Here is a 27111-nt window from a genome sequence, read left to right on the forward strand (position 1 = left end):
TGGTCGCTGAGAGCTGAGAAAAGTGCTTATAAACTCATTGCGGTGAACAATTAGGATGTTCAGAACGCATAAGATAAGTGAGGAATAACTTTGGACCGCAAACTGTTTGAAATTAACCAGGTTTTTTTCACATTTTTAAAAACAATAAAAATCTGGTACAGCGCCTTTAAAATTGTAAAATCCATGGCGAATTTTAAGTTCCCCAATATAAATTTTCCCTTTTGTAAAAATAACTAAATGTAATTATCTGAACCATAAAATCAAACAATCAATTCAATATGATGAGACTACTTGCAATGTATAACTTTTTGGAGGGTATCCCATGTGCTTTTCTCCATGATATTATTGTTTTCCTTAAAATGTTCCACAATATATCATTAAACTGTCACTTAAACTCTATGGGGAAAGTCAAGTTATATGTCAAATCTTTTCAGGAGCGACCCCGCTAAGGGTATGAATGCATGCATTTCAATGTGTTTTTGACCAATACAAACACCTGCCAAATGGCAAATGCCTCACTGGGGAACATTCCAGGCAAAGCAACAAGATCTCCATGGAAATAAGCAATAGAAAAGTTACACTGTGTAGCTTCAAAGATTCTATATTACACAATATGGATTGTGGTGAGCTTTAAACCATGTTATAATGCTGTTATGTCATCAAAAACATACCCAGAGTTGTCCTGTCCAAATCTCCAAAGCTCAAAATGCTTTGTTCCACCTTGTGATGTCATATTGTGCTAGTTTCCAAGATAACAGCTCCTTTTAGCTTTAGTTCTGTAGAGATTGGCAATTCCAGATCTGAAATCATCCAAATGATTCTAGTGAAGGTGTGTGGAGTTTAAAAACACAGTGGAGCTCTTCCTGTATTACCACATGACATCACAAGTTTTCTCTTTGAGAGAAGAACTCTAAACCTACCTAAATATGCAGGGTTTGTGTATTCAACATGTGTGAGTGAAACAAAACACAACTCCAAGTCTGTTTGTGATGAGGAAACAACATTAGAACATATATCTGAAAATACCTTTAAGTATTGTAGACCTAAAGGGTAACTAAATCCAAACTAGTCAAAACTACTCAAGTAAGCTTCTGAATTCAGCTCATGTCACCTCATGTTTGTGCAGGCTTCACTCTCCTCCAGTCCGTGACACTTGGCTGTAAGGGTTCTCCAGGAGGTAGCGGTACTGTTTGTAATGGTCCAGCATGTACCTGGGGGCGTACATGTGCTCCTTGGGGTCCGCGGGGGGGTACTCTGGCAAGGACCCGTCGAACCAGCCCCCCGTGCGGATCAGCTGCCGGATGTAGTTCAGGTCACGCTTGTCCTCGTAGTCCCCCCAGCGGGGGAAGTCCCCGTTCTGCGCCGCCACCAGTTTGAAGTGTATGCCCTCTGGAGTGAAGCACCAGGAGCAGTGCCATCCGGCGAAATGTATGGGGCTGCCCAGGGACCACTGCACCAGGATGTGGCCCGTGTCATTCTCGTACTTGCGGAAGCCGGGCATGGTATAGTACTCGCGGCGCCGTAGCTTGATGCCGTCACAGTCGTACACGTCCCGGAGCATCCCCACCGTGCAGCCCGAGATCACTTCCAGAGAACCAAACTGCTTCCAGAAGAATCCGTAGAGTGACTGCAAGACAAACATATGAGCACACAGCCGGATCAACTAGGGCTGCATGATACTGGAAAATTTTGAGATATGCAGTATGGCTGTTAAGAACTGCGTTAACAATATTATTGCAATACTGTCATAGACTGTAAAAAGAAATGGACTGAGAGAGTATGACGTTACCCACAACGTCTGATTTCAGCCAAATGAAGCTTATTGAGGTGAACAGTTAGATGGACAAATTCCATATTTGAGCCACGAGTATCATAGCAACCAAAGAGCCAATCTGGAGGCTAGCTTCCTGTCCACACTGCTGGTTTAGCAGGGAGGTGGCGATTATATCTACATTTTAAGACCAAAATGATGGGCCTGCAGCAGCAGTTACAGAGAGAAGGGAGATGTTTTTTTTTTTCAATAGAATGTGAATTGGAGCCCGAGTCATTGAAGCTGGAAGCGCGCCCATGCTCACTTCCTATTTGGAACACAGTGGCTAGCAGGTTAGCTACAGTTGAAACCAGAATTTTAAATCCACTATATAAAAAGACAAAAATGCTTTTTGTCCTCACCGTCCGACATGAAATCAGACTTTTCCTGTTTTAGGTCAATTAGAATTACCAAAATTATTTCAATTTGCTAAATGCCAGAATAATGAGAGGAGGATTTTTCTTCTTGCAATAGTTGGCAGGAATTTTGGCCCATTTGTCCTGACAGAACTGATATAAATGAGCCAAGTTTGTGGCCGTCTTGCTTGCACAGGCCTTTTTAGGTCTGCCCATAGGACTGAGATCAGGGCTTTATGATGGCCACTCCAAAACACTGGCTGTTATCTTTAAGCCACTTTGTAACCAGTTTGGCAGTATGCTTCAGGTCATTGTCCATTTGAAGACTTATTTGCACCCAAGCTTTAACTTCCTGGTTCATGTCTTGAGATGTTGCTTCAGTATTTACACATAATGTTCTTTCTTCATGATGCCATCTGGTGATGTGCACCAGTCCCTCCTGCAGCACCACAACCCCACAACATGATGCTGCCACTCCTGTATTTCACAGATGGGATGGTGCAAGCTTCCCATTTTTCCTCTAAACAGTGCTCATTATAGCCAAACAGTTCAATTTTAGTTCGACCACAGGACATGTGTCCAAACTTAAGGTCTGTGTCCCTGAGTGCTTTTGCAAACTCTGTGATTTTTATATTTCTTTTGGAGTAATGTCTTCTTCCTGCAGAGTGGCCTCTCAGTCCATGTCAGTACAGTCCTTGTTTCACTGTGGATAATGACTCACTCTTGTCATTTTCAGCATCTTCACAAGGTTTTTTGCTTTTGTTGTTGGGTAAAATAAGTATTTGGTCATCTACAAACAAGCAAGATTTCTGGCTGTCACAGACCTGTAATTTCTTCTTTAAGTGGCTCCTCTGTCCTCCACTCATTACCTGTTTTAATGGCATCTTATCAGTATAAAAGACACCTCTCCACAACCTCAAACAGTCAGACTGCAAACTCCTCTATGACCAAGACCAAAGAGCAGTCCAAGGACACCACAAACAAAACTGTAGACCTGCACCAGGCTGGGAAGACTGAATCTGCAGTAGTTAAGCAGCTTAGTGTGAAGAAATCAACTGTGTGAGCAATTATTAAAAATGGAAGACATACAAGACCACTGATAATCTCCCTCGATCTGGGGCTCCATCCAGAAGAGGACTGGAAGAATGTCATATGGTCAGATGAAACCAAAATAGAACGTTTTGGTAAAAACTCAAATTGTCGTGTTTGGAGGAGAAAGAATGCTGAGTAGTATCCAAAGAACACCATACATACTATGAAGCATGTGGGTGGAAACATCATGCTTTATGGCTGTTTTTCTGCAAAGGGACCAGAACAACTGATTTGTGTAAAGGAAAGAATGAATGGGGCCATATACTGTAAAATTTTCCTTCCATCAGCAAGGGCACTGAAGATGAAACATGGTTGGGTCTTTCAGCATGACAATGGCCATGTCCCAATTCGCCAAACTGGCCTTAGAATCACCATTCAAAGTGTGCATCGAAGGGCAGTTACGTAATTTCCGGCGCGACAAGGGCTGTCCCATTTCAACGCACCCTACTGAATGCGGCCGACAAACCTGCCCTTCCCTTTGCACTGTTTCCATGGAGATCGGACGTAACCGAAGTGTGCATCCGTGCACACTTCACGCACTTCTATATCCCATCATGCACCGCGGCTATGCAAAAAAGAGAAGAAAATGGAGTCCGTTGCAATACACGTTCAAATGTTCGTACTGGTTTACCTCATCAGTGCGACATGAAACTGTTAAATCTGAATAAAGATCTGTACTGTCTGTTTGATGATTAAAAAGGAAGGGAGTTACATTGAATAAAGGAATGTGCAGTTATTGCTAGACAATAAGAAGACATTATTATCATTAAAAATTATTACTGCAATAAGAATAATGTAAGAATGTTTGTTTCTATTGTATTGTATGTCAAAGACCAAGAGACTGAAACGTAAAGTCAGAAGGGTTTAATGAGTTGCACACAGGTAATGTGAACAATGAAGCAACGGACTCTGAGGACAGGACAGAAGAGAGTCCTGAGACATGCACAAAATCTTCATGAGTTCCGTGCATTCCATAGGTCTGCACCCCCTCGTGGGCACGTGTCATTTACTTTCGTGTTAGTAAATCAAGACACTAGCTTGATGTAGCACTGCACTGCTAGAAAATACCTTATAATAATCAGATGAAAAGAACTGGCACAGCATAGAAGGAAAACAGTGGTGTAGCCACTGGCCAAAATACCGAACCATTAAACTGCAATATCCCACTATATGTACAACTAATCAGTGTTCTCTGGTTTATAGACTATGAATGTCAAAATGATATTGTTATCTCTGTCTCTGTTATTATGTTTTCACAAGGTATATTTTTGTTAAAGTTATGAAGTAGCTACAATTGAGTAAAAAAATCACCTTGAACGTTATATTTGCCTATTGATATTCAATCTAAACAGAAAGAAACGGCTGTGACGACGACATCTTGACTTTTCTTCTATTAAATAATAAATCGTTAAAAATAATGTACGTAATTGTCATGATGCCTGTTTGTTGCTGCCCTCCTGTACTCTCTCTCCCCCTCCCTCACCTGTCTGTCTGGAGCTAGGCGGAGTCTCTGACTCCTTCTGCACTCACCTGGAGTGCATTAGCGCAATCACCCTCACCTGCTGTGGGTATAAGAAGACTCGGCAGACTACACTCGGAGCCAGACCGTCCACGTGTAAAACACTCCTGCCCTCGCCCGCTCCTGCTCCTGCCTCTACTCTCTGCCTGTCTTGGTCTCCGGCGTCCCGCCTGCTTCTTACCCTGGGTCCCACTCTTTGGACTACGCCCTGTCTGTCCTGGTCTCGTCTCCGCTCCCGTCTTCACTCCAGTCCCGGCTTCCCGTTCCCGACCTGCTCTCCGTCCATCCTGCCTGCCTCCCGCCTCCTGGTTCCTCGTGTGTGTCATTTGAACTATTTAAGACTTTTGATTCACAAACTTGTCAATAAAGTTTGTCAACCTGCTCTGAGTCCGCATACTTTGGTCCTGACCTGCACCGTTACGACAGTAATGTACATATCGTACGCTCAAAGACAGCGGTGGAAGTGCGGTCCGTGGTGTAGGCCTGTCCCACTTCAGCAAAATCTGCCCTCCTACACTGAGGAGGGCAGATTCTCGACCGGAACCTTCAAACTACACTTTAAAGCAGGGGTCACCAACCCTGTGCCCGCGGGCGCCATGTCGCCCCCAAGCCCCACATGAGTCGCCCGCAGACCGGTTCTAAAAATAGCACAACTCACTAATGAGCTGCATCTAAAATTTAATTTAATTCTGTTGCTATTTTTTTTTTTATCACCCTTGCGTTTAGATAGATTTAAAAATGACAATATCTTAAACATATGTTCATTATACGTGAAGTTTAGATAAGTTAAGGTGAACTTTGACCTACTCACTTCAAAGGTCAGTATTGTGCGCAAAACCAGTGCTCTGCTCGCGAGCGCTGTGAGGATGCGCTGAATGCAGTTTCTTACTCCAAAACATTGTAGAAAATAAAGAGATCACTTTCACAACGATTTAAGACTGTAAAAGAAACCTACGCGTATCTCATCTGCGGAGCGACTGTGGTGACGGCAAAGCGGCACAATGTGGAGGGACACTTCAATACGTCTCACAAAGCTCCACACTAACTACCCACGGGGATGCGCACTCTCCACGGGGACGCACATTATGGGCAGAACAAGCCCAGAGCTAAATGCAGCTTTGGGTAAACAACAGGCTTTTTTCACGACACCGGTGAAAAAGTCACACAACGCAAAAGGGATTTATTTAAAAATATGTAATCTTATTTTTCTTTAACATTACATAATTGATAACCTTATGAAACATGGTGCAATGTGTATTATTTATGTTTTGTTAAAAAGGTTTGTTAATGGATAGTGAAAATGGGACACTTTTCCTATGAGATGTAGTGATGTAAGTGTCATCTGGAAATTTAAGTGCTGAATACTGATATCTGTTTCCCTCCTTGCTCATTGTTGATAATTATTTTGAGAAATCATTAATGTGATCAGTGTCATGCAACATGATCAGTGTGTTCACATAGATGATTATCATTTATCATTATTAATAATAAACTGAGCAAATGTGTTATTTCAGAAGGGCGTATCAATCTGGTAGCCCTTCGTATGAATCAGTGCCCATAAAGTAGCTCTCAGCTTAAAAAAGGTTGGTGACCCCTGCTTTAAAGAGTACTTCGAAGGGACCCTTCAAAGGGTGCATTTGGCGAATTGGGACACGGCCAATGATCCCAAACACACAGCCCGGGCAATGAAGGAGTGGCTTCGTAAGAAGGATTTCAAGGTCCTGGTGTGGCCGAGCCAGTCTCCAGATCTCAACCCCATAGAAAATCTTTGGAGTTGAAAGTCTGTGTTGCCTAGCGACAGCCCCAAAACATCACTGCTCTAGAGGAGATCTGCAGGAGGAATGGACCAAACTACCAGCAACAGTGTGTGAAAACCTTGTGGAGTCTTAAAGAAAACATTTGACCTCTATCATTGCCAACAAAGGGTATATAACAAAGTATTGAGATGAACTTTTGTTATTGACCAAATACTTATTTTCCACCATAATTTGCAAATAAATTATTTAAAAAGTCCTACAATGTCATTTTCTGGATTTTTTCCTCTCATTCTGTCTCTCATAGTTGAAGTGAACCTATGATGAAAATGAAAGGCTTCTCTCTTGAAAGGCTTTTTAATTGGGAGAACTTGCATAATTGGTGACTGACTAAATAATTTTGCCCCACTATATATATATATATACAATCTATGGATAGTTTCAAATACTTTTTGACTCAATAATTTCTGTGAAAACAATTAAAAAAGGCCAATTCTGGACATTATTATTACACTACATGCATTATTTACAAAACACTGAAGATTTGTATGTACTTATTTTATGTACTTTATTTTCATCACATTTTGTGCTGTTATTGGAGTCTTTGCTGTGATCTAGTAAAGAGCTAAATCTCACTACATGAAATCATCCTATTTTCTAACAGAATGATAGACACAGTATTTATGAGTTACATAAGATCAACAAATGAGCTTTATATATAAATCTCAAATATGAATGTGTACCTTGCGCATGTGTAAGGCGAAGGGCTCGGTCCAGCCATCGAACAGCTTGAGGAAAAGTAGGCCCTCTCGCGCTGGGATCTCATCTGCATCGTTGATGACAAAGACATCATCCGGCCGCAGCCCAAGGACACGGGACATGCCGTTTCGAGTCAGGAAGGTGCGCAGGTAATCGTCAGCAATCCATCCATCCTGACGCCCACCGTCCGGGAAGTGGTCCAGGAACACGTACAGCAGCTTTTGACGCATGTAGTCATACGTGCCATTGAGCAGACGCTGAAGGAATCTAACACAAAGAGTGGCACAGTGTGTCAGCTCTCCACAGTCAAGCTAGCTAATATGGGCTAAATATTACAGAGATGTCTGAGGATCTAGGCCTAAACCAGGTCTAAACAAGTTCAACCACATTTAAACCAGAACCATTCCAATGGTGATTTGGATTTTACATCAGGGACACATGCTGTGGCCTCACCAGACATTAGTTCTCAGAAAGATTTTAGAGAAGTTGTAGTGTTTGTATGCCTTGGTCAGTGTAGATTAGAAGGGTGAATGTGTATAATGTAGTGTGTGTGTGCATACCCCAGGGGGCGCCTCTCTCCATACGCGGTGAAGTTGGACTCACACACGATGAACAGGTCCACAGCCTGGGACAGCTCGTGGAAGCGTGCATGTAGCAGGTCAAACTCATGGTTGATGTTGATGGCATTAATGATCCTGCGTGGGACCTCTCGGGGGGTCAAGCGTTCCTTGGTGGGCAGGTTGGAGTGGTACACCATGGTGGGCACACCGCAGTAAGGGCCGTGCCAGCCGGGGCGGCACACGCACTTGACCAGGCGCTTGCCCGGAGGCCGTCCTCTGCTTTTCGGTTTTGGCGCATTGGATGACTGGACCTCTGCAAGCTTTCGCTGACCAACTCGAGAACTCTCCGCAGCACTATTACCAATGGCACCCCCTGTCTTCCCCGTAGACTCCTTTGGGGTGGCCACCTCAGTGCCCTGCCTGAAGCACAGAGCCCCAGCTTTGGTATGTGCAAAGTAGGCCGTGGGGTCATCCTGGAGCTGGTGCGGGCGCTTGTGCAGGTCCCCCATGGCTTCCACTGGGTCCCACAGGCTGTCTTTAGGAAATAACAAGCCATTTCGTCTGGGAGGTGTAGGAACTAGGTTGGCAGGTTTGTCCTCTTCTCTCTCCTTCACAAACAGAGGAGTTTCACACATCAGATTTGCTGTTGTTTCGAGTAAAAATATAGTTAATTTAGCCTATTATAGATAAGATAAGATAAGATATGCCTTTATTAGTCCCACAGCGGGGAAATTCCAGTATTGCACCACACAGTTAAAGAACAGAAGGAAAATGGTACATGCAATAAAACAAAATAATAAATAAATAGTTTAAAATAATTTTAAAAATATACTTAAAAATAAACTAAAAATAGACTGTAATATAACATCTTCGTAAAGTGACTTAAGTATTGCACATAGGTATGGATGAATGACACATGTTCAGTGTTAACAGTGTTCATTGTACAGTCTGACAGCAGCAGGAAGGAAAGACCTGCGAAGCCTCTCCTTCACACAGCGAGGGTGAATCAGTCTGTCACTGAAGCTGCTCTCCAGGGCAGACAGAGCGTCCTGCAGGGGGTGAGACTCATGGCGCAGCATAGAAATGACCTTAGCCAGGACCCTCCTGTCCCCCACCTCCTGCACTGAGTCCAGAGGACAGCCCAGGACGGAGCTGGACTTTTTGATGACCTTGTCCAGCTTCTTCCTCTCCCTCTCTGTGATGCTGCTGTTCCAGCAGACCACACCGTATAGGATGGCTGATCCACCACAGAGTCATAGAAGTTTTAGTTTAGTTTTAGTTTATTAGTTTATTTGAAGGTGTGCAAAAACAGTGTGCAAAAAAAACATTAATAGATGCTTTGCACCAGATTATAGCCGAAGCTAGTTTTCGTCTGTAGTCCCTGAACAGGTGAAAAATACAATACAATATAAAATATAAGCAATGCAACACAATACAATATAAAATGTGAGCAATATAACACAGGAACAATATACAAATATACAGTAAAGTAAATATAAGTTAAAAGTGCAATGTGTGATGTAATGTAATGTAATATAATGTAGTGTAATGTTATGTAATGTAGTGTAATGTAATGTTATGTAATGTAATGTAGTAACACTATAGGTTGGTAATCAATATACCCATCGAAGTTAAAAAGTTAAAAGTGCAATGTGCAATGTAATGTAATGTTGTACCCGTCCAAGTTAAAAGTTAAAAGTGCAATGTGCAATGTAATGTAACATTTGATCTGGTAACCTGGGGGCCATCAGGTGATACCCACAAGGGTAACACCTGATGGCAAAATACCCGTCTGGTATTGTTAGTGTGAGCATGTTTGGTGCTCCAGAATCCAATTTTTGACGGCCCGTGAGAAGCTATAAAAATCAGTCATGTTCTTTAGATTGTCTGGAAGCCTATTCCATTCCTTGGTGGCTTTATAGGAAAAGGCTGATTGAGAGAAGGCAGACTTTCTTTTAGGAACATTGCAGTCGCCTCTACACACAGACCTTAACACTCTACTTGTAAGCTGAGAGCGAGGCTGGATGTAGGTCTTAAGAGGAGGTGGGGCGACATCATGTAAAACGTTGTGGACCAGACGGATATCAGAGTACCTGATCAAGTTGTCGAGACTTAGCATTTTATATTTTTCCAAAACATGGCAATGATGGTAACGCCTTGGCTTTTTATCCAGAATTTTCAGGGCCTGATTATGTAAAGATCTAAGAGATTTTAGAGCTGTTAGGTTCGCCTGAGACCATGATGATATGCAATACAGAATATGAGATATGATCATGGCATCAAAGTAAGACTTTGCAGCTTCTAGTGATAATGCGTTCCTAATATGTTGAAAATTCGCAATGTTGAACTTCAAGACATTACAGGTCTTTTTAATGTGATTTTTAAAGTTAAGTGAAGGGTCCAATATGACACCTAGATATTTAGCCTCTTCAACGTTTTTGATCATGCGATTATCCACATAAATATTTGGGAAGACATTTTGAATTTTTTAGTTCGAGAAATACATAGTGACCATTTTCTCAGTGTTCAACGCAAGGCAGGAGTTGTTAAGTCACTCTAGTGCTTTTGCCATTGTGGTGGATAACTTAGTGGCAACAGAGTTAGTGTCAGAACCATGCACAAAAAAGACCGTATCATCAGCATACATTAAGCCTTCTACATCACTGCAGATGGAGGGCAGGTCATTAATGTATAGACTAAAGACTATTGACTAGACGGTCTTCAGGAGTGACCCTCTCACTCCAAAAGATCTGAGTCTCCTCAGGAGATAGAGCCTGCTCTGGCCCTTCCTGTACAGTGCATCTGTGTTGTGATTCCAGTCCAGTTTGCTGTTCAGATGAACACCCAGGCACTTGTATGAGTCCACTCTCTCAATGTCCCTTCCCTGAATGTTCACTGAGGGGGCAGTAGAGTGGCGTCTGTGGAAGTCCACCACCATCTCCTTGGTCTTCTCTGCATTGATGATGAGGTGGTTCTGCTGACACCAGTCCACAAAGTCCTGTGTTAGTCCTCTGCACATCATCATCATCCTTGATGAGGCCAATGATGGCAGAGTCATCAGAGAACTTATGCAGGACGCAGCTGTCCGTGTTGTGTCTGAAGTCTGCAGTGTAAAGGGTGAAAAGAAACGGTGCGAGGACAGTGCCCTGGGGCGCCCCCACACTACAGGTCATGAGATCAGACATGCAGTTCTTGGCTATCCAAAATTGGGGCCAGTTTGTGAGATAGTCCAGGATCCAGTCTACCAGGTCACAGTCCACCCCGGCGGTCTCCAGCTTGTCCCTCAGGAGCAGTGGCTGGATGGTGTTGAAAGCATTGGAGAAGTCAAAGAAGAGAGTCCGCACAGTGCTGTCGGGGTTCTCCAGGTGAGACAGTGAGCGGTGCAGCAGGTAGATGACGGCGTCCTCCACTCCGATGCCAGGCCGGTACGCAAAGTACAGCGGGTCCATCGCTGAGCTCACGGTGGAGCGGAGGTGGCCAAAGACCAGTCTCTCCAGTGTCTTCATCAGGTGAGATGTTAGAGCCACCAGCCTGAAGCTGCTGAGCTCCTTGGCCTGTGGCGTCTTGGGCACCGGTACCACACAGGAGGTCTTTCAGAGTTGTGGTACCACCCTCAGCTTTAGGCTCATGTTGAAGACTAAAGCTGAGGGTGGTACCATTATAGCATAGCATCTTTTCCTCAGAGATGACCTTGTTGCACATGTTTTTAGTAGTAAGGGAAACCGGACCACAGAGGACTAAATTCAGGCATGTGGCGGACAACAAATGGTCATGAGCAAATCTGTGTCAAACATAGGCTACTGTAATCTATAACAGTATAATAATTATTATAACGAGAAAAGGAAAAAGCAGACCAAGAGACAGATTGGTCCCGTATTTAATTATATCAATGGCACAATAATCCGCGTTTGGTATTCTGCCTCCTCACCTACCAGTGCATCCATGGAACTGCCCCTGCCTATCTCACAGAGCTCCTCACCCCACATACGACCTCACGCAATCTCCGCTCATCCACCACTCACTGCCTCCACCAGCCTAGGACCAGACTCTCCACTATGGGGGACAGGGCCTTTCAGGCTGCTGCCCCTCGATTGTGGAATGCCCTCCCAGAGTTTCTGAGGGCACCACAAAGTGTCGAGGCCTTTAAAAAAGGCCTTAAGACATTCTTTAAAAAAAAGTCTTATTAAGTTTTATGACTTTTAACTGTTATTACTACTGCTATTAATTATTTAATGTTTGCAAATGTCAAGCAAATGTCAATTGTAATGTCTTTTTATATGCTTATTTCCTTTTCTGATTTATAATGTTTTTATATGTTTCTTCTGTGTCTGTAGCACTCTGAGATTTCTTTGAAATGTAAAGTGCAATACAAATAAAATGTATTATTATTATTATTATTATTATTAGAAGTGGGAGATTACCTTTTTGGTGTCTCCGGCCTGGCCCTCCTCAGGCTTCTCCCATGGGTGCGGTGGTGCGGGATGCTCCCTGACCCTCAGCTCCAGCTTCACACTGGCCAGCTCACTCACTGCCCCCACAGCAACCCCCTGGATACCCAGAGTCGTGCCCTGAGGCGAGACCTCCGCTCTGGACTCTTTCCTCTGGGGTGGGGGTGGGGGCTCTTCCGGGGAGGCAGGGCTGAGTGGGGTGGATGCCAGCCCTCTTTCCCTCCAGAAGAAGCCGGTGCTCAGGATGAAGGATTTGAAGGGGTAGGGGGCCGTGAGCTCCCGCAGGGACACATAGTGAAGGGCCTTGTAGTAGTGAAGGAAGGAGATGACACACAGCCCCACGGTACAGAGCAGGAAGACACGGTACCGCCGCATCTTATCCTGAGGACAAGGGACACATAAGGCACTAGAGTCATATAGAGAAAGTAGACCTATTGTGCGAGTGTCTGCTCTATAGACATAATCTCTATCATAGTCATATGATACCTGTGGATCACGATGTTATAATTTGCATTTGCATTTTACATCACAATATTAATCTAAAACAGTGCTTCTCAATTATTTTCTATCTATCTATCTATCTATCTATCTATCTATCTATTTTTTTCATTTGTATCAAAGTGACTACACAACGCAGCTGAATCCCATAAGTATCACTGATTAAGAAAATAAAATTGGAGAATGAAGTAAATGCAGAGCCGTGGACGTGTACCAGTGGCAGTGAAAATGGGGACTGATTGGCAAAATGGTGTCCTGATAATAAGTGATTAAAGATTTCTCAAACAATATCACTCCAAATGCAACTTCAAGTGAGCCATGGCAACAAAACTCTGCTCTGGCCTCTGAAAGTTGTGAAAAAATATAAACTCATTGAGTTAAATAATTAGCATGTTCAGAATGAATAAGGTAACTTTCGACCACTGTGAATGAACTAGTTCAGTTTTTCACATTTTTAAGACAGTATAAGGTACAGCTTTGAAGGAGTTTGTTTTGACTTGAAATAGCACAAGTCTTATAGTATTATTTTACTTTCTATTCAAATTAATTTAAGCAGCTTGTCTGTCCTGTTCTAACCAAACAGGGGCAGTGTTGTGCACACTTTGCTTGGGACACAGGGCAGTCCAGAGATTGTCATGATGGACTCACCAAATAAGCAAAAAATGGAGTGTAGGTGTTTCAATCATTGCTTTGGCTTAAAGCAGGGGTGTCTAACACATTTTCACCGAGGGCCACATTAGCAAAATGGCTGCCCTCAAAGAGCCAGATGTACTACTTTTTTAACTTGTTAATTAACTGTTTTTGTATTCATTACTTATTCAGATTACAAATATTGCATATGCATTTGCCTAGATGTAAAAAAATATGAATGTGTAACTGCGTATCTCCTGATAAAATGACATTTTAAGACCACCATACCTTTTAATTTACCCTGTCGAGGGCCATATAAAATGATGTGGAGGGCCACATTTGGCCCCTGGGCCTTGAGTTTGGCACTTAAAGGGCCCATATTAGGCTATTTTGTGATCAATGTTTTAATATTTCCTCATCACAAACATATCTGGAGTTGTGTTTTGTTATTCACACGTTATACACACAAACCCTGTATATTTAGGCGAGTTCCTCGCCCAAACACCACTCTGTTCCACCTTGTGATGTCATCATGTTGTAATACAAGAAGTACTCCACTGTGTTTTTAAACTCCATACAGCTTCACTAGAATAATTTGGATGATTTCAGTCCTGGAGTTGCCAAACTCTACTGAACTAAATGTGAAAGGAGCTGTTAACTTGAAAACTATCACTTGATGACATCACAAGGTAGAACAGAGCATTTTGAGCTTTGGAGATGTACACAGACTAATAATTAAGGGTTACTCAAATTTGTGTGATCTTTAAAGTGTAGCCTCTGTGATTTTCTGCAGATGGAAAGTCAGTTGCATGATTTCACTGAAGTAGAAAACTTAAGTTTCGTATGTAACTACAGTTCTATGAATCCTGGATGACCGCCAGAGGCGGTGCTTCAAGCACTGAATGATCACTCTTGTGCATGCAAAGGTCGAGATTTAATAACAACAAATTCACCTATGACCTTCCAGTGACCCACGTGAGGCTATATAGTCACGTGACTCCAGAAGCACAGTCCCTTATCCTTCTCGTGAGGGCACGAAGATTCCGAGGGACAGAGACCTCTGGCGGTCATCTGGGATTCATAGAACTGTAGTTACATACGTAACTTTTGTTTATTTCATCCCTTCTGACCGCCAGAGGCGGTGCTTCAAGCACTGGATAACTTGCACCAACATGGTCACGAGGAATCCACAGACCACATCAAGCAAAACCTACCTCATAAGGAAGCATGATGCTCGCATAACACTCCATCGAGAGGATGGGGGACCGCTAAATTCACCCAGTAAAATCTGGCGAATGTGGAGGGTGAGGTCCAAGAGGCCGCAGCACAGATCACATTTAGTGGAGCTCCATGCATAGCAGCCCAGGAGGTAGAAAGGCCCCTGGGTGAATGGCATCTCACGCCTTCGGGCATCAGCCGCCCCTGCGAGGCATAAGCATGTTTTACCTTCCGTAACCTGTATGCAAGCCTCCAATGAGCGAACAGGGCGTAAAGGTTCTGTTGTAGATTCCGTGCCAAACCTCGCCAACTGGAGCACTTGGGCATTACCTGCAGAAGATAACACCTTAGGGAGGAAAGGGACATTAGGCCAGAGAGTTACGCCTGAGCCATCAGCATGCCATCTACAGCAGTACTCATTGACAGACAGAGCCCGCAGTTCACCCACACGCTTACCCCAAGCCATGGCGAGGAGAAATGCAGTCTTAAATGACAGGCACTTAATGTCTGCCTGGGCAATAGGCTCAAATGGATGACCTCACAGAGTCTCCAGGACCAACGAAAGATCCCATGATGGAGCCACTGGCCGTGTAGGTGGGTGAAGCTGTCTGGCATCTTTCAAGAATGAGGAAACGTTCTTATCACTGCCCACAATGCTACCGTTCACGCCAATGTGCCAGCAAGATATTGCAGCCACATATACCGTTAATGTTGAAAGCGACAGACCACAATCGAAAAGTTCCTGTAAATACTCCAAGATAGCAGAGACTGAACAGTGCACCGCATCTTGTCCACATCTCCTGCACCATTCCTCAAATAGCTTCCACCTATTTGTGTACAGTCGCCGCGTCAACGATGCCCAGACATTACAGATCGTATGTCCTATTCCTCCAGCATACTCTGAGAATGCAAGACCTGCAAAGGCCACACACAGAGCTGAAGGCGACTGGGATGGGGATGCAGTTTCTGTCCCCCCAGCTGGTACAAGAGGTCCGTTCTGGCGGGAAGGCGCACTGGAGAGTTCCAACAGAGTCTGTGTAGAAGTGGGAACCAGATCCTCGCTGGCCAGAATGGAGCAACCAGCAGAAGCTGGAAAGGCGTAGAGGAGAACATGAGGCCAGTCGTCAGCCAGTGCATCCTGACCCAACGGGCTGGTGCTGTCTCTCAGAGAGAACCATAGAGGGCAATGGGTCGCTTCCTGTGAACAGAACAGCCCTGCCAAAGATCCTCCAGGTGGTGCAGACCACCTCTGGGTGAGGCTTCCATTCCCGCGTCACCAGAAGATAGGCTGTCCTCAGGCTGGCAAAATGAATGGACGCTCACATGAGAAGCTGCCTTGTTCTCTGTGTGAGATTCACCGATCTGGTCCCTCCCATGTGATTTACATGGTAAATCACTGACCTGTTGTCTGAATGTACAAGTACACGCCTGCCTAGCTATTTTGGCAGAAAATTATCCAGTGCCAAGCACACAGCCTTTAACTCCAGAACATTTATGTGTTCCCCGATCAGACTCGAGGTCCATGTCCCTTGTATCACCTGACCTTGCCACATGCACCACAACCCGTGGAGGATGCATCCATATACACAACTCCTGTCCATGATGATAGAGACCCCAATGGGACGCCCTGTAGGATCCAACATCTGTCTCTCCACTGAGACAGGGAGTGCAGACACTGGGGAGACGCACGCAACCTCTTTCGTCTGTGTGTGAACAGAGTTGGGTCCAGCTGTAAGCTGCTCAGCCACATCGGCATCGGCCGTAATGAAAGTAGCAGTAGTAGTATCGCAAGAATGGCAGAGCCTCTCCCACTGGGAATGCACCCAGCATCAGAGGTACGGTAGAATCTTCAAACCCCGCGCCTGCAGGGGAGACCAGGCTGCTGCCACCACTCGAGTGAACACCCTGGGTGATAGGGACAGCCCAAACGGGAGGACCCTAAACTGAAAATGTCTGTGCCTTGAAAAGCAAAGTGAAGGAACTTCCAATGATTGTGTGCGATCGGTACATTAAAATAAGCATCCTTCAGATCTATGGTCGTGAACCATTTGCCTGGGGAAAGTGCTTGAAGCACCTCTGAGGTGCGTAGCATGTGAAACGGCATGACTTTTAAAAACACATCGAGACCTCGCAGGTCTAAAACTGGATGTAGGTTGCTGGTTTTCTTTGAGACAAGAAAGTATCTTGAGTAAAAAAAACCTGGATCCTGTCGAGGGTCTACATGTACAATTGCACTTGTTTCCAGCAAGGTTGCTATTTCTTTATTGAGTGCATCGGACTTTGCTGGGTCAGAGATGGCGGTCATTCAGACCTGGCCAAAAACAGGAGGTCGGCGTCAGAACTGTAGGAGGTATCCCTGTGATAAGGTGGTCAACACCCACACATCTGGGGTGTTGGCAGCCCAGTACTGGAGCTGTTCCAGGGTGAAACAACCGACCGCCGGCCTGTGAGCTTCACCTATGACCCCCCCGGCCTCTTGAAGGCCTGGAGGGCTGATGAGCAGACTGTGATGACCGAGGCACATGTGCAAGCCCATTCATAGTAATGGTGTTTTTCAGTGGAATAAAACACCTATAATGAAAAAAAAATAAACAAAAAAGTAAATATTTTTTTAACCAAAAAATGTAACTTTTTTTTTTTAATAAAATACCCTAGTTATAATGAATAGATCACGTCCTATTGCTATTACAATTAGACTCCTAAATACTGAGGAGTTTTTAAAAGCATCCTGTTTGCTGTTTATTTCAATTAGCTGATGTCATCAACATTCCCTGGGAGGAAATGTGGGGCGGTCCAGCTAGCATTAGCCAACAGTTTTTCAGTTAATCACTTTCACTTTTTGTTGAAAATTAAACTCCTAAACAGGAGACCATAAACCTTGAGTTTTCAGACTTCGGACATCCACTTACATGGCAGTGTTTGTTATTGGTGCAATGCATCGTGTCACCATGGCAATAATATACAAATGGAACTATTAATATGATAAAATGTAATTCAAAAAATCTCACTAATTATTACAATACACAACATACAAAGTAAATAAGTAAATAAACAGCTTTACTAATTTAGATTTCAAACAATTAGTTCATTCATGCAAATTGACTGATTAAGTAAATGTGAAAACAAGAAGCTGCTGACACTGAAATGTCCCTGTATGTCAGATGGGGCAGGGAACACCAGGAAGTACAGACAGGAAGTACAGACCAGGAAGTGTGCAGGGTCATATCAGGTCACCCTCTCACATGCATGTGCCCTCTCTCGTGTGTGAGGGCACCACCCTCACACACTTGTGTTTCACACTTTTACTTTTTAGACACTACATTCAGTGACTAATATTCATTTCCATGAGTCTGATCCTCGCCCTAAGCTGACCTCTATCATATGGAGACTTAAACCATGCTGTTGAGACAATATTTACCTCATGATTTTTGGTTCCCTTAAAGTGACTGTGTTACAGATTTTATTCCCCACAATATAGCCCCCCCCAGAACCTCTGCACAACAGTGTACACACCCTGCTCTAACATTCATTTAATGATACGATAGAGCACTATAGATCTACAGATTAAACATTTGCCACCCTTATCTGGCACGGGTGTTTTTTTTAAAAAAGGTATTGCCCCATAAATCTGCACAATGGAGGCATCTGATCACCTGATCCTGATCCTGTTCCTTGGACCCAGATCCATTCTTGATTTTCTAAATTAACTATCTGAGTGAAGGAGGCACTGCTCTGTCTGATATTCTGCTCTGTTACTAGCTCTGTTAGACTTTAATCTGAGTTTTGTTTTAACACAATCTTACCATAAAGAACTGGCTTAGCTGGAACTACAACAAGTGATGTGATTTGCAGTGTTAAACTCCTCGCTCTCAAAAAACATAGTCACAAGCTAGCATTAGCAAACTCTTTTTTAGTTAGTCAAACTCACCCTTTTTATAGACAATAAAAAATCTACAAGGATCTACAATGCATGCACAACACCTGTATGTACAACCTGTACACAACACCATAAGCCTTTACAAAACCTGCACACATCATCACTTCCATACTGTAAAGAACTCCAGCCCCATGTCACTACATTTTAATTATGTTCTATTTAAGTGATTTGTTCAGTATCAATAGTTTTGATGCAAGATTTAGTATCGATTAGTGGGTATCCATTTTTCTTGACCCAACTTCAGCCAACCCATAATGTGAATAGGTTCCACAGACACGGGGCCAGTTCCATTACAGCTGAGCAGAAGTGGTGGAGTAACGGTCAAAGGAGTGACAGTGACCAGCCAGATAAGACGAGGGAAATTAAAAATGAACATATGATGGAGAAAGCTAAAGATTAACAACACTCTGAGCATGTGTCAATCTGGTTTATGGTCAGTATCTCTCTGCAGTTTGGAATGTAACATCATGTGAGCCAAGTGTATCATAGTTTTAGATCGAGCTGGAGAATTCTATGGTAGAAATCTGAATGTTTGACCTAGTTTAATGTAAGAGAAAGTGTCAGCAGTCACCTCCAGTCTCTCTCTGTAAAACCTTCAATATATTCACACATTTCTTAATTCCCTGTAATTTGTCAATAAGTAACTACACAACTGTACGTAACTATCCCGGGTTTGTCTTGTTTAGTCTTTTAGTTATGGTCAACCTTTAATTTAAACACCACACTTGCACCTACTACTTTAAAGAGATTTTATTTGGTTAAATTTATTCAGTTCAACATATGCATCTATTCTTACCTTAATCTCCTCATGGTCCCGACAAAGAGGGGGAGTGCCCTATGTCGGCCATTTTTAAAGCCCTAGGTGCGGTCGTGGGCTGGACCATGTGGAGGGGGGAACTGGTTTAAGCTCTTTTTTTTTTTTTTTTAATGTCTTTATGTATTTTGTTTCAATGCTTAAGTGTTTATAGTTTATTTTTTACACACTTTTAGGTTAAAGAGACTTAGGCCCTCAAAAGTATGCAGTTTATTATGAGATCCTGCTAAAGTTATACCAGCAGCACCTGTAGTTTTGTTCATTTCTGTTGCTTTTGCTTAAGTTGAGCACAGTTAGTTTTTGTCTTTATTATTTTTTCCTCCGGCTTACCACGGTAAATCACAATAAATTTCATTAACTGGTAATTTTTCTGAGTCTGCCTCCTGCTTTTGACCACATTGACCGGCATCCCCACAATGACTGACAGGTTTTTATTGTTCTCTTTTAATGTTCAGGACGCAGAACACAATGCACACTCATGCGTTGTAAAAAAAAGCATGCAGAATTACACAAAAAAATAAAAAAAATCCACAAGATCACGAAAGGTGAACCACGACATAGCGAGGGACCACTGTATTTTGATTTTAATGTCTTTGTTATTCTGTAAAGCACTTTACTGTACAAATTGTGCTACAAATAGACTTGCCTTGCCTTTGTAATTACAGGGCCACCACAAATGTAAAAGGCACAAAGATACATATATGTATTGTAGTGTTCTGGTGTAAGTAAACACACCCAGTATCTTCGGGTTGCTTATTTCCTGAACACAAGGGCTAATGCAGACCGTCACCCACGACAAAACGACAGTAGTCTCAAATCACTACAGCCAGTCTCCAAAACAGAAGAGGAACTGACAAACAGACCCTCACATCAACTTGCAACCAAGAGTCACATACAAAAGTTACAATAACAACAAATCAGGAAGTTCACAGGAAGATCAACAAAAGGTGTCAACTCTGAACTAAACACATTAGATCATTCCAGCACACTTACATATACAGGAGTAATATATATCTTATTATTCATCACAAAGGCACCATTACTGTCAAATGAAAGAACGTATAGCCACAAGATTAATATGGTACGAAATGTGTGCACCATATCCTTGACAATTAAAGATGCAGTTAAAAACAGACAACCACCTAGGACTGGGCGATATGAAATGTATTACTGACGATATTCAAAATAAGAGCCCAGAATATACGGACCACTTCCACTACTTTTCAAATCTTGTCCTAAGAGTTTGATACAGTGTAATCTTGAAAATCTCGTGGCTCTTGGACTCGCACCACTGCCAGCTCGTGAGATTGACCTTGTTTTAATGCATGTCTGGTTTGTGGTGCAGTTCGGAGTCTAAATGAAGCTGATGTTGTGCCAACCAGATGGGCACACAACAGGGGCTTTTGCAATACAACAGCCCATCTCCAATCCACCATAACTCCTTTTCAGTGTGGCTATTTCAAAAATAAATACCATGCACACATCTCTCTCTCATCTGGCATCAATCAAGTCACCACCACTGGCACACCTTGTAACTCCTGTAAATGGGACACACCTGATCGGACCTGTACTTGCCTGGCTTGCTCCACGGGTCCTGTACTGTTGATACGATACTGACATTTCAAACTTGATTTTCATGCCAACGAATATCCTTGATACTCAATACCGATTCTGATGCTACGGTGATATTAAAAACACTTTCTTGAGACAATAGAAGGTGATTTTCAACATTACATTGTAGTACTTTTTTATACACTGCCTGGCCAAAAAAAAAAGTCGCCGCCTGGATTTAACTAAGCAAATAGTCAATCAGCAACAGTCTGAATGAGGTCAGCTGACTACCTGAATAGGCAAGGCGAGGCAAGGCAAGTTTATTTGTATAGCACAATTTGTACACAAAGTAATTCAAAGTGCTTTACAGAATAAGAAAAACATAAGAATCACACAAACCAAAACATAAATAATCATCATAAAATTACTATTAAAACAGAAAAGTGCAGAATAAAACCCCTTCAGTCGTATGCACAGATAAACAGAGCTGTTTTGAGCCTGGATTTAAACATTGTCAAAGTAGAGGCCTGTCTCACATCTTCAGGAAGATGGTCCAGGTTTTGCAGAAAACTGAAACACTGATTCTCCAGGTTTAGTCCTGACTCTGGGCACCAGCAGGTTCATATGACATTAACATTTCGGAGATGTACTTTGGTGCTAGGCCATGGAGATACTTATACACAACCAAAGCTGCTTTAAAGTCTATGCTTTGAGCTACAGGAAGCCAGTGCAGAGACCTGAGCACAGGACGCATGTGTGAAGTACTTCCGGGTACTAGTCAGGACCCGAGCAACAGTGTTCTGGATGTACTGCAGCTGTGTTAAGGCTCGTTTGGAGAGGCCAGTGAGCAGGACGTTACAGTAGTCTAATGTACTGGAGACAAATGCATGGATAAGTCTGTACTGAATGAATGACAATGCCAGAATTCATCAGGCTCAAATTGTGAAAGAGTGGTTCAGGAGCATGCAACATCATTTTCACACATGGATTGTCCACCACAGAGTCCAGACCTTAACCCCATTGAGGATCTTTGGGATGTGCTGGAGAAGGCTTTGTGCAGAGCCATCGACCATCATCAGTGCAAGAGGTGAAAAATGAATGCAGCACTGGATGGAAATAAATCTTGTGACATTGCTGAAGTTTATCGAAACAATGCCACAGAGAATGTGTGACGTAATCAAAGCTAAAGGCGGAACAACCAAATATTAGAGTGTGTGACCTTTTTGGTCAGGCAGTGTATTACAGTTCATGTTATAGTAGGTGTCAAAAATCACATATTAATCAATACTCATTTTAGTATAGATTAATATGTGATTTTTGATACTTCTGATAACCCTACTGTATTATGAACTACATAGATTAGATTATGAAACTAGATACTGATTTGAGGAGATACTGATGCCATATTCACAGGACAGAAATGAAGCTTTCCTGAATATCTTTAGAGTGATCTTGAGTTGTATGAGTACGGTACTAGTTCACAAGATCAATACTGCCAAATTTCAAGAATCATCCAAGTTGAGAATTTTCAATGGGCAAAGGTTGCGTTCCCATTCTATAATTTGATGAAGTCATCATTTCAGATGGGGGCGGGGCCTGTATAACTCTATGGGAGATTTACTGTTTTTGAAAGGAATCTCCAATCTCCAATCAATCTGTTTTTGTTAAGGATTGGCTCCACAGACCTGACGCAGTAACCTTATAGTTTACATGGCTGACAGCAATTTTATCGTTGAATAATGGCGCCCCTTTATGAGGTTACTGTGATAAATGACTTCACGCTCATTTGTTTATGGTCAAAGATTAGACAAGCCACTGAACTATGTGCCAGCTTTTGTTTTCAATTCAATTCAATTCATTTTATTTTTGTAATGCCCAAAATCACAACAACAGTTGTCTCGAAGGGCGTTCATGTTTTGGTAGATGGGGGAAACCGGAGTACCCGGAGGAAACCCATCCAGACGTGGGGAGAAACATGCAAGTGGTTGCCACTCAGCCACCGTGCTGCCTACACACAAAAACAAACAGGAAAATCAAACAATTATGTGGAGAGACCCGGTAATTACATTAACCATAAAACACAACACATCTGCAATCTGACAGTTACACAGCAAATCACACCATAGAACTAACCGTTTTCTCTTAATAATGAGTGAGGTACAGATTCCGTGGCAAGTCCAGACTAGTATTTTGGAACATTTCCCAAATTTCCCATGGGAAATTTGGGGAATTTTCCAAAATAAAAAAATTTCGCAAACCTAATCAAAACCATTCTAAACTATACAGAAAACGTCCAGCTCTGTCCTAGTCTTTTCATTATGGGATTGGGATATATGGAGAATTGTAGGTATGCTGAAGTGAACCGAGAGTGGACATACTAACAAATGCAACCACGATAATAATAAAAACACTCTTTCTTTAGACAATAGAATGTGATTTTCAACATAAAATAATAGTACTTTCTTTTCTATTCCCATGTGTCCTTATATCTGTGTAATCCCTCAGTGTCCAGTAGGTTCATAGTGGTCCATGGGTGTACACTAGTCAATGTGTCTTATACTTTTTCTGATACAGCTCAACATCATTCTAAACATATTCAGGAAAGGTTCATTTCCATCCTGTGATTGTGACTTTTTCAGTATCGATACTAGTTTTTACCTAGTATTTGTGTTGCACATTTCTAATAGATTCTGATGAACTGTGTTACTGATGGCTATCAAAAAAAAAAGAAAAAAACAAGATCATTATCGGCAGGCACGGAACAAGAACTCATTCTGCAACACAACCAGACTATAGACTAGAGCCAGACTGAACCACATCAAAATGATACTAAATATCGTGTGAGCTTTAAGTCGTGCCTCCTCAAAAACATACCTGGAATTGAGTAATCCTTTATTATTATCTTATCTCCCTTTGTCAGCTGGCAAAATATTGATACTGTGGTCCTTCTCTAGAGCAGTGAGAGCCTTCCTTTCCTCTCTGCTTGTGGATATCCAAAGTGGGCCTTCAGTAGATCTAACAGAGCTAAAACACAGGACAACAGGGAATCTGAACCTAAAAGGACAGGTGTTACCATTCCTTACACAGCAGGTGTGTCTGAAAAACTTTAGAGAATTTTGAGATTCCAGTTTCAGACAAAAACTGGTTTAACGCCCTGAAGGGGATGTCAAGTAATAAAGCTTTTTAGATGCATTATATAATTCATATATCATATCAAAACATAATAATTCATATATCCTTTGAATATTGTCATGTAACCACCATTTTTGAAGGTTGTTTAACAAGCACTATTTTATACTAAAGTTTGAGCACGGGTTTGATATACTAACACTGAAACTATTCATTAAAGTTGTATCCTTTTGAGGTATGCCCAACAAGCACTATATTCTAACACTGAAACTATTGACTCATTATAACAGTCCTACTTTAAAGGCAACAATGAGAGATGTGAATTGTGGGAGACAGTGGGTGCTTTCCACAGACTCCCGTACAGAGATAAGGCTGCCGGAGTAGACTCAAGGCCGGAAAAACAGCCGGTGCGGCTCGGAGAGGTGAACGAGGCCTGAAGGAGGGATTCAAGGCGTCTACCTTCTCAAAAATATTTGCATATTCATGTTGCATGTTACATTTTTGTCTTTGGGGCCAGGGAAAGGCAGACAGACCGCCTGCTGCACATACGAGGGATAGATCATTTGACCCCGGGTACTGTATTAGATTGTAACTGTCAGGGAAATAAACTTGAGATTTGAATTGACCAAATCCAGTCGTCATTTTGATAGAACACGCCTAACAGCCCTTTAGACAGATATAAAGCAGTGTCCAACAGTAATCTGACCAGAAGAAGCGGCTTGGATGAGCAGCGAAACATCTTCACTCCTTCAACGATTTGTCCAGTTGACAGATTTTAACTTCACCTTTTTGGTATGGATCAAACGTGGATGACTGAGGGTTTACACAGATATTATTATTATTATTATTATTATTATTATTATTATTATTATTATTATTATTATTATTATTATTATTATTATTATTACTCAAAATATGCAAGGTTTGTGAGTTAAACAGCAACAACACAACTCTGGGTATGTTTGCGATGAGGAGACAACATTAGAACATACACCAGAAAATAGTGTATTAATCGTGTAAGATGTTTAGGTGCAGCAATAACCATTTTTAACATAAAGAAAATCAGGAAGTAATGATGAAAGACTCTGAACTGTTTCTGGAACTGACCAAAACAACGTAGTCAGTCACTACTGGAACATTTCAAATGATGAAACATCCTGTCCTGATTAGACCTACAGTCAGATACACAGTCAGAGCCTGCAGAGTCAGAGCCTGCAGAGTCAGAGTCTACAGAGTCAGAGTCTGCAGAGTCAGAGCCTGAAGAGTCAGAGTCTGCAGAGTCAGAGCCTGCAGAGTCAGAGCCTGCAGAGTCAGTGTCTACAGAGTCAGAGCCTGCAGAGTCAGAGTCTACAGAGTCAGAGCCTGAAGAGTCAGAGTCTGCAGAGTCAGAGCCTGCAGAGTCAGAGTCTACAGAGTCTACAGCAGACATGGGCAAACTACGGCCTGGGGGCCACACAGGGCCCTTTGGTTTTATTAATCTGGCCCGCCGAACGTGACCAAATTATATTAAAATAGATAAATAAACTGAATGCAAGTTTTTCTGCTGTGTTTATTTTGAGCCTTGCATATTCATACTTTGCTATATATATATATATATATATATATATATATATATATATATATATATATATATATATATATATATATATATATATATATATATATCCTGGCCCAGCCCCTCTGTCAAAAATTTTAGAACCCATTGTGGCTCGTGTGTCAAAAAGTTCACCTACCCCTGGTCTACAGTGTCAGAGTCTATGAGTCCTACTGGAGCTATGATGGAGCTATGATGGAGCTATGATAGAGCTATGACGCCGACTGCACCCGGTCCAGCTCAATTCCTGTGTGGCCTGTGTTTAGTTGCATACTGGATGCTCTGCTGTTGCAGTCACTGCCTTTGAAGCCGGAGGCGCGAGACCATGTGTTCACGCGATAACTATTTATTATTTAACGTAAAGGTCTTGCGCTCTGGCGTCCAGCAAAAATAGAATCTAACGGATTTTATCCAGAGCGCCGCCGCATCTCCACCAGCACCACCGCACTGACCGGCGGGTGTCTGAGCACCTCTGGGAGGCTATTTTTTACTATGCAGAATACTCAGGGCCACCGGACCGAAGCTGAACCGCGTGCAGTCTGAGCCCGGGGAGAGTCTGGGGTGACAGGCTGCGTCCGGACCCTCACCGGGACATGGCTACAAACCGAAAGCAGCGCTCCGCTTTCGGGGGTCCACGGGCTTTAGCACCGAGCAGGCCAGTACAGCTCTAACGCGGTTATTACACGGAGCACAGTAATGTGACCTTTACACTCCTTGGGTGCGCTTCGAGAGCCGCCTGACCCGAGCTGACCCGTTGGGTTGCACTTGTTATGAGGCGCTCTGCTGCACGGAGCAGCGGGACACCTCGCTCTCCACAGCCGCCACACAAACTGCCAAAGGCGAGGGCCTTCAGTAATAAACACGATCATGTCCAACATAAACGCATCGTGACGGGGCGCGGGCTGCAGCGGGGACGCGGCCGCTTCGCAGTACACCCACACCGCCGTACAAAGGCCTGGTATTGATTCCGCTAGTGGGTGACAGGCCGGACCCCCTCCTCCCGGCCCTCCCCGGCCCTCCCTGGCCCCACACAGCAGTGTCCCGTGTCTTACCCATTGGAGCGCGCGGTGCTACAGCTTCATGTTGAGTCTACGGCATCGCGCTGCTGCTGGAGACGTCCGCAGATAACTGCCCGCGGCGCTGATGCTGAGCTGAGCGGGAGCGGCGGAGGCTCGGATTAGTGTTTATCCTCGAGAAGAACGAGCATCGTCGAGAGCAGAGCCGAGGATGGAGGAGCGGCTCTCAGTGATGCCTTCGCCCGTCCACTCGCTGTGGTCTGTTTACAAGCCCCCAAAGCCACCTCCCTGCTCCCGACGAGGACGCTTCTCTTCCGAGGCTGCGCTGACGCTCTTCCGCTCGGACGTTCCAAATTGAGAGCCCCTTTTATATTTGGCTTCTATTCCCACATCCTCCGACACGGCCTGCCGCGGACGCTCGGAGAT

At 43.2% G+C, this 27111-nt stretch overlaps 1 protein-coding gene across 1 annotated transcript; it reads right to left on the bottom strand.

Moving 5' to 3' along the window:
• Window positions 1-553: 553 nt before the first annotated feature.
• On the bottom strand, window positions 554-27103 carry mgat3b (beta-1,4-mannosyl-glycoprotein 4-beta-N-acetylglucosaminyltransferase b). Its single transcript, XM_033974574.2, has 6 exons — window positions 26722-27103; window positions 12272-12679; window positions 7851-8458; window positions 7275-7557; window positions 1027-1627; window positions 554-588 (listed from the first exon to the last, which is right to left on the bottom strand). Exons 2-5 carry the CDS (start codon window positions 12671-12673, stop codon window positions 1130-1132), a joined length of 1791 nt encoding a protein of 596 aa, XP_033830465.1. The 5' UTR covers window positions 12674-12679; window positions 26722-27103; the 3' UTR covers window positions 554-588; window positions 1027-1129.
• Between the last annotated feature and the right edge of the window lie 8 nt (window positions 27104-27111).

The sequence above is a fragment of the Periophthalmus magnuspinnatus genome, chromosome 1, assembly GCF_009829125.3.
Source record: "Periophthalmus magnuspinnatus isolate fPerMag1 chromosome 1, fPerMag1.2.pri, whole genome shotgun sequence".
Classification (NCBI taxonomy): domain Eukaryota; kingdom Metazoa; phylum Chordata; class Actinopteri; order Gobiiformes; family Gobiidae; genus Periophthalmus; species Periophthalmus magnuspinnatus.